At 41.4% G+C, this 8,980-nt stretch overlaps 1 protein-coding gene across 1 annotated transcript; it reads right to left on the bottom strand.

The window, feature by feature from the left end:
- Nucleotides 1-5,795: 5,795 nt before the first annotated feature.
- Nucleotides 5,796-6,876, bottom strand: LOC137046807 (olfactory receptor 5J3-like). Its single transcript, XM_067424218.1, has one exon. The coding sequence runs from the start codon at nucleotides 6,841-6,843 to the stop codon at nucleotides 5,893-5,895; it is 951 nt and encodes a 316-aa protein (XP_067280319.1). The 5' UTR covers nucleotides 6,844-6,876; the 3' UTR covers nucleotides 5,796-5,892.
- Nucleotides 6,877-8,980: the final 2,104 nt, after the last annotated feature.

Genomic DNA, 8,980 nt, shown 5'->3' with positions numbered 1-8,980 from the left:
TTTACCCCACGGCCCCTCTGTGGTGTTGTGGATGGCCCATTTGGTTTTGTATAACATTGAATCTATGCCTATTTCACCAACATTTCTCACAGTTTCAGCATAGAAAAGTCAAGCTTCACTTACCAATCCATGTCTAGATCAAGGATAGCAACAAATGCCTCCTCAACATCTGAATATGCAGTCTCTGGGTCTGAAGAGTCCCTCTCAGCCGCCTTCCAAGTGTCAAAGATAAACTCAATAGCCTCCTATCTTGTATACACTGTCTTCGCCATGTTTTTGACCTTTTTTAATTGTGTTTTGGAATCTAAAAATCCTCTAAAACTCTGCCGTGCTCCGTATCTCTGTTTAATTTGCCCCTTCCCGAAGTGTTATTCTCATCACATGCAGCAGAAGTAGAAGAGGTTCAGTCAAAACGCTTCATAACTGCATAAGGGTTAATATGAGCCGTAAATCTCCCGCTGACACGGTACACGCTTTATTTAACATCACAACTGACGTAACATTTGAAAAACTCATCAGAGTCAGATATATGGACATTATTATTTTTGACGGCACTACAAGGAAATAACCCGGATTATAAATAGTCATGGTCACACTTGCGTTGTCTGTTTACTGGTTTGCATGTAAACGGGGAAAACTGGCTATTTCAATAAGCTGATTTTTTGGAGTTATCAGCTTACTGGTGTGCATGTAAATGCACCTATTGTCTCCACACTCGTATGGGAGATCGAATCGAAGGTCAAAAAGAAGAATGGTGTATCAACGCGGTTGGTGTAAATGAAATGGCTTCCCCTTGTGGGTGAGTTAAGAAGTACAACTGACTTTTTCTCCTCTTCTTCATCATCTCCCCAGGAGCTTCTTACATCCGCCTCTGTGTGGGGCTGTGACGATGATATTCTACGTCCCGCCTGGCTGGTCTGTGAGAAGCACCCCCTCAGGTGGTTGCGCTCCTAAGCATGCATGCTATGGGTAAAGCTTATTCGTGGATATCAGAGGTGTGTGCCGGAGGCGAGCTGGTAAGTCCCCCTTGTGAAGGAAACATTAATTCTTGATGTTCTGTGAGACTTCATGCTCCCCACCGAGGGTTTGGGGATCACAGGATCGTGGAGGACACCATAAGGCCCTGTAGTTCCCCTGTTCATTGGCTAGAACGATTTTATGAGATTTTTGAGGCCATTATGTGGTCTGTCTAGAGCTAGCGTCGCTTGTAGAGATTAGCCGCCATTGGGTGTAAAGCTGTATAAACAGTTTTTTTTTGCTTCCCCGAGCCTCGGGTATTACTCGTGTGCAGGTATGCCCTCTCAAGGGCGCCGCATCTGTTGGCCTAGGCTGTTGCTTCGGGATGGGGGGGCATTTTCCAAAGATGGAAAGTTATTATTGCCCTGAGCCCTCTTCTTGTAAATTGCAGGGCCTTTTCTATTTTGCATCCCTCCTCTTACCTTGGAGTCGTCCGGCCAAGGCCCGCCCCCTTCTCTGCATTCTGGGGTTCTTAGTAATGCAGGTTGGTGTGAAGCAGAATGAATAGCGACTTAGCCAGTGGTCGTGAGGTGGTGTTTGGCGTCCCCCGCTTTGCATGTGGGCGGGCTAGTTTTGCTAAAACCCGGCTTTCCAGAGCTTGTTGTGGCCGCCACCTTCTGGTGGCCCCTGGCCTCATCCTGGAGGATGTTGTGGCCAGTGGGTAGCATATTTGTGAATAATTTTGCCCTCTGCTCTGTCTTCTGCTCCACCTTTTAGGGCTCGGATTGAGCTGCACTTTTGCAACCTTGTGCGTCATGATGGTTTGGTCAGATGCTCTCATTTAAGCCAAAGCATTGTCATGGCTGACACCCTAACATGAATGGCAGGCCGCTGCATAAATGAAGAGCGGCCATCCTGAAGCAGGTGATGTAAGTTGTACTCCCCTCGCTTTATAGGTTTTAAGGCACTTTTTTCTACTGAGTACACTGCCATTGGTAATGTGTTTTGGTCTATGTCTGTAGGTACTGCTGGTGAGACTGTGCCATCGCATGGAGGACCCTGTGAGCCTCTGGGATGGAGCCAGCCCCGGGAGGGGCCTGTGAAAGCCCCTGTGAGCAGCCAGCATTGGCAGTCTGGACAGTGGAATCCGAGCAGGTAGTAAGCCTCAGCAGGCCTCCTTGCGGGAGAGTCTCAACATCATGGCCAATGTGTGCCTGGGAGGATTCTCCCCAATGATGTCACTTCAGCAGAAACCTCGTCAACTAGTAGGCCCTTTATGGCCTCCCTGGGGATGAGTCAGACACAAACAGCCACTGTCAGCCTGGGTCGTGCAGCCAGCTTTCCTGCAACCTGCCAGCAAGCTTTGTGGCCTGATATCAGGCAGTGGACCCTGCCGGACTTCTCTCAAGGCCTCCCAGTGAGATCAGTCCGTAGGCCTGTTCGGCCTTCTGAGCACCCCTGTAATGTATGTGCTCGGTAGATCATAGGATCGAGCAGCTAACTCCCCTCGTTAGCAACGGTTGGAAAGCACTACGCTGAGCTCTGCTCTCCAGGATAGCCCATCTCTGAGGTCCGGCCTGAGGCGGACACTGCCAGTTTTTGCAGTCCCTCAGCTGGATGCCTCTCTGGAGGCGAGTTTCCAGAGGCTCTGTTTTTCAACAGACAGGGTTGGCCGACAGAAGCATCCCACGTAAGTGACACCAGGTCAGGTCTCCCTGGTGGCATTCGGTGAAGTTTTTCCCGAATAGTGAATAGGTGCCCTCAGGCCTCCAAGCCACGTTCCCTTAAAGGAACCCCTTCTGTTGAATGAGTTGGTTCCAGTTCTTTGAGCAACCGTGGAAGCATTTCATGCAGTACGCGAAGGTGCCCCCAAGGCTTGTAGCTCAGGCTATGATCATAGGGAATGCTGTCACTGACAGCCTAGTGTGACCAGAGGGGGAGTGGTTCAGGCATTTCATTTAAATTTGTTTGTTCTGACAGTTGTTAATGTTAATGGGCATTCACTCCTCTCAGCATGGCGGCGTGGGTATATTGTTCCCCGTAGCGTCTTTTCCAACACAGCGCAAGTTCCCTTTCAAAGGGAATGTTTCTGGTTATGACTGTAACCTTAGTTCCCTGAGAACAGGGAACGAGACGCTGTGTCGCATTGCCATGCCTCAGGGCCTGCCTGCAAACAGTCCCTTCAGACGAAGAAGCTGGTCTCATGTTTGCAAGGTGCCCTCATATACAGTACTTCCTGGTCGCACCTTTATGACATCACAGGCTGACGCCGGTAAATAGAACGTAACCAGAGACGTTTTTGAATATGATACAATTGCCATCTCCATGTAAACAACAAAGACGTGGATTTGGGAAAATGGAGATGTCACGTGCATATGTATTAAAGGGGTACTTCAGAGCTGGAAAGATGAATCTGTATTTAAACCGGGTCATCAATGTAGTAGAAATGTGAAATTATTTTCGAATTTGGTGCTTTCTAGACTGAGAAAAGACAGAAAATGTATTTTTGGCTCATGGGGATGAAAGACAACAATTCCCAGAATGCTTCGCTGCCCTGTGAGGCCATTCCCCAAGCCACCAACTTGATTAATGTGACTGAGTTGGAGAAGACACTACAATTAAAAACTGGACGTGTCTGTTCAAAATAACGAGTGAGACACAGCGCGAGTATCACAGCACTGAGCACTAACTGCAGGAGTGAGATAAATGAGCTAATGAGCTCATGATGAGAGCTGAGGTAATCGCGACTACACTCGCGGAATACATTCACGTATTCCAGTCTGGGTTCAGTCTGGCGCATTTCAGTTCATGCCTTTGCAAGCTTAACTTTCATAGAAATTAATTTGAGAAGTTAAAAGACTTACATTGTTTACCATAGTTCCGTCTAAATGAGTGCCTGTAGCTGCGAGGTGAGCTATGAGTGTAATCTCCCATCCCCCATGCACAGATTCAAAACACGCGAAAATGGCTCCCTCTGATGGCTGTAGTCTTTAGGCTTTGGCCAAACATTCCCCCTATGATGCAAATATCATCAATTTGCGTCATAGGAGGAATTTTCCAGAAATAAAGTTGTTGTTTGATAATCAACTATCAACTAACTTATAACATTCCTGTTTGTTCATATAATGCTTGAAAAGAGTTTGTTCAGTCCTTCTGTATTGGTGGCTTGATCTTGCATATACAGTATGTGTTAGACAGCTTGTAAGGAAAGAAGGGAGTGATGAAAATTCATGTTATCCTTATAATTAGAGATGTACCGATCCGATCATGTGATAAGAAATCGGGCCCGATCACGTGATTTCAGACTCGCTCGGAATCGGACGTTACCTCCCGATCAGGACTCAGATATATATGAATATTCTCTTTTTTTTTTAAACACATCAATAGTTGTGCAGTGGCACAGAGTTAGACCCTTTTAACTCCACACAGAAACAGCAAGCCTCTGCGCCTCGATCACCCCCCGGTGGCCGGTCCCAGTATAGCCGCCCCTCTGTGTTTTTTTAATGGACGCGAGGCAAACTAAACAATCAAATTTCACTTCAAATATTTTTTCCCCAAAGTTAATTTATGTCATTGTAGGCAGTTATCATCACGATGATTTCATTTCAACCGTTTTTTTAAATACGTTTAGTTTTAGTTAGTTATTTGATGTTATAAAAACTGGTGTGTGATGGCATGATTGACAGCTGAGATCGACGTCTTCTCTGAGTGAAGTTGTTACTGAGGCACTAACAAACTTTTTCGGGATTTTTGGGAGCAGATTCCTTAATTTAATTTAATTTAATTTAATTATTTTTTTACATTTCCATAACTGTTTATTTCACACCAACATAATTAATTGTTCTGCATCTGTGAGAGTATGGGCGGGTTTATGATATTGCCGTTGTACTTCCTGCTCTCTACAACGCAACTCCGGTCCCGGACTTTTTTATATTTACTGTTGCACTTAAATCCAAAAGTGAAGAATTTATGTTATTTATTACTTGATTGTTCAAGCTATCTCACAGAAGTGCTCTGTTTGTTAACAGAGTTGTTGAATGTTAAAAAATAAGGAACATCCTGGATCATTTTTTTTTTTTTTTTCGCTCTTCTTTATTCTTTTTTTATGTATTATAGAAGTATCGGATCGGGACTCGGTATAGGAAGATACTTAAAATCAAATGACTCGGACTTGCAGCAAAAATCCAAATGAGGCATACAGTTTTAACAATCCAAAAGCATATTAGAAAGTATATCTGAAATCACTTTGACAATTTTTATGATTGAAGAAATGGTTAAAAATATAATGACTACATGGGAAAACAAGCAATCAAACAAAATTATCATGTCATTACAAAAAGTGGTCTGTTGATTTCTTGCACTACTGAAAATACAATGGAGTAAAAAATAAATGTTCAGTTCTTTTTTCAGAAGTGGAAAATGACTGTATTATATAGCATATTCCTATTTAGAATAATTAAAAAGTATGATTCAGTCTATATTAATTACATAAATGAAACAATAATTAGATTAATGTAATAGTAATAATCAACTGAATGTTTTAAATACACAATAATATATATATATATATATATATATATATATATATATATATATATATATATATATATATATATATATATATATATATATTTATATATCATCAATAAATTAAATTAGCTTCAGTCTCATATATTATAACTAATTGAAGTTTGCTTGTTCCAAACATATTCATATGTTTTAATGGATTAAATATGATTGTTTTTGCAATGAACAGATTTGTGCAAGCTTTCCTTTAGCTCAAACAGTAGAGCATGGTGCCAGCAATGCCATGGTCATGGGTTTGATTCCCAGGAAAAGCAAGAACTGACAAAAATATACAATGTGTACCTTAAATGCAATATAAGTCACTTTGGATAAAAGCGTCTGCCAAATGCTTAAATGTAAATGCAAATTTTAGGCAACAGAAGGAATTGTTTTCCTGGAGGTTTTGAAAGCAATAGAGCATCTACAAAATGCTCTCTTCATTGCATCTTGCAGTTCTTTATTCCTCAAGCTGTAAATGATGGGGTTCAACAGTGGTGTGAGCACAGAGTACAGCACAGCGATGACTATACGAACATCTGGGTCAAATCTACCCACTCGATATGAGATATACACAAAGGTGGCTGAAACATACGAGACAAACACTGCTATCAAGTGGGCTACACAAGTGGCCGAAACTTTGAGCTTCTGTGCCTTGCTCATTTTACTCATAGCTTTGCCAATACAGACATACGATATAAAGATTAAAATAAATGTACCGATAAGTGCAATGAGAGCATTTATTAGGGCGAAAATAGAATTCCTGGTGATGTCTACACAGGCAAGGCTCAGTAGTGAGGAGTGATCACAGAACATGTGCCTAACAATGTTAGGCCCGCAGTAAGGCAGCAGAGATGCCCAAACAGCTGTGGGTAGAACTATAATGACCCCAAAACCCCAAGAAGCAAAAATCAATAGAATACGGAGCCGCCTGGTCATGATAGTTGTGTACATCAGGGGGTTACAGATCGCTACGTACCGGTCAAATGCCATCACAGTAAGCAAAGTGCGCCCTGTTACTCCAATTGAGAGAACAAAGTACATCTGTATAATGCATCCTGTTTTGGAAATTGTTTTGACCTCAGTCAGGAACACTGCCATCATTTTGGGAATGGTCACTGACGTGTACACAATATCAGAAAAGGACAAATTATGAAGGAAAAAATACATAGGAGTGTTGAGCTTGGGGTCGGTTCTAACAAGGTATATGATCATGCCGTTTCCACTCAGGACAAAAACATAGACGGTAAAGAAAATGGGAATCACATATCTTTCCTTCAGTCCATCGAGGATGAAATATTCCACAGACCCACTGGTGTTCATTGTGCTGATATGCAAGCATGCAGATCCTGACCTGGTTAAGGAAATATAGTACAAAAAATAACAGTAAAACAAAACAAAAATTCCTCAAAGTGCAGCTTATGTTGTTTGTTGGGGATTCCTCATTATCTAAAGTACATACAGATTTATGCAACACGTAGTCTTTAAATATAAGAACCAACTTTAAAAATTAACTAACTTTTATAGATTGAACTAACCTTACAATAAAGAATTAAGTAAAATGTATTTCATAACAATTCATAGCAATTAATATGAGCAATTAAGAATTCAATTATGTAGTTTAGTCGACTCTAACAGTTGAGAGTCAGTATGGATCAGCGCTGTCACTCTGGCATCTTCCTATGTGACAAACAATAAACACTTAAACAGAAGGGGGTTTAAATGCACTCATTTTCAAGTGGTGTGTGTGTGTGTGTGTGTGTCACTTACACTTTCCATTTAATTCCTAAATGATGTTGTGTATTTTATATCCTTGGCAACAACTCTCATGGTGCATCATTAGTAGTAGCTTAGAATGACGGTTTATTTTTGTTGGATTCATGACTATATTCAGATTAAATTATTTGCATCATCACATCATCCTTATAAGCTGAAAATGTTTTAAAGATATATGTACATAATATAAAGGAAACATATATAAAATGATATATATTTTATATTCTTAGTATTTGCTAGTCCTACTGGTGGTTGTTAAGGTATTCCCTGTTACAGTGGGACAAAAAAGTATTTAGTCAGCCACCAATTTTGCAAGTTCTCAAGTTCTCTGATAATTTTTTTTTTTTTTTTAATTAAAAAAAGATAATAGCAAATTATGGTGGAAAATAAATATTTAGTCAATAAAAAAAGCTAATCTCAATACTTTGTTATATACCCTTTGTTGGCAGTGACAGAAGTCAAACATTTTCTGTAAGTCTCCACACGGTTTTTACACAGTGTTCCTGGTAGTTTGGCACATTCCTCCATGCAGATCTCCTCTAGAGCAGTGATGTTTTGGGGCTGTCTTTGGGCAACACAGATTTTAAACTCCCTCCAAAGATTTTCTATGGGGTTGAGATCTGGAGACTGGCTAGGCCACCCCAGAACCTTGAAATGCATCATTGTCATGCTGAAAGACCCAGCCACGTTTAATCTTCAATGCCCTTGCTGATGGAAGGAGGTTTTTACTCAAAATCTCACAATACATGGCCCCATTCATTCTTTCCTTTATACGGATCAGTCGTCCTGGTCCCTTTGCAGAAAAACAGCCCCAAAGCATGATAAGCAAATAAGCATACTTATTTGAGTAAATACAATGTAAGTCACCTTAAAATAAACTGTAAACTTTTTCCATATGGGCTTATTAATATAATGTTGTTTCATGATTTTATTTATATACATATTTGGATTTATTTACATGCTGTATGTACATAGCAAGCATGCCAGGTTCCCCCTGTCTGGGGACATCCCCCCCCCCTTCCCCCTAGGTTCCCGCAGTGAAAACGTGACGCATCCATAAACACGCACACAAGGCCCAAGCACACCAAAAAGCGATCACGCCCATCAAACAGACTAACCAGCTGACCACAACCAGAATTACAACATGGGCGAGACATCATTAAAAAGACATGCCACGTGCAGCTCTTTTAGAGAGGAGAGCCAAAACGCCCAGGAAGAACGCACACGCTGTAGCAGATCACTGCACAGATCAGACAGGAATGCAGAACTCGTTGGAAAGCTCTATAAAACTGACACTCTGGGGAGATGCTCGTCTTGAAGAGAGATAAATCAATCAGGAAGGGAAGTAGAACACGGCAGGAAGGCAAGTAGAAACATAAATGCGAGATTGCAATGCAACGTAGTTTATATCCACATGGTTCTGCAAATTCCGCAGACCCATGGCATTTTCATGCCATTGACTCCTTTTGTTAGAGATTTAAGGCAATTGGCTTCTAGGTGAAACCCCCCATTTCATCAGTACTGAAGTAACTCTGAGTGTACAGACTGAAAGAGAACTTTGATAAATGTTTATGCTGTAGGAAACTGTGGTGAATGCGCTGTGTGCGTTGTTTATTGTTTTGTTTTGCAAAGTGACAAATAAAGAGTGAGTTTCTAGTTACGCTAACCCTGTCTTCTTCCTTAT

This window comes from Pseudorasbora parva, chromosome 18 (assembly GCF_024679245.1).
Source record: "Pseudorasbora parva isolate DD20220531a chromosome 18, ASM2467924v1, whole genome shotgun sequence".
Classification (NCBI taxonomy): Eukaryota; Metazoa; Chordata; class Actinopteri; order Cypriniformes; family Gobionidae; genus Pseudorasbora; species Pseudorasbora parva.
This window is presented reverse-complemented; position numbering and strand designations above follow the sequence as displayed.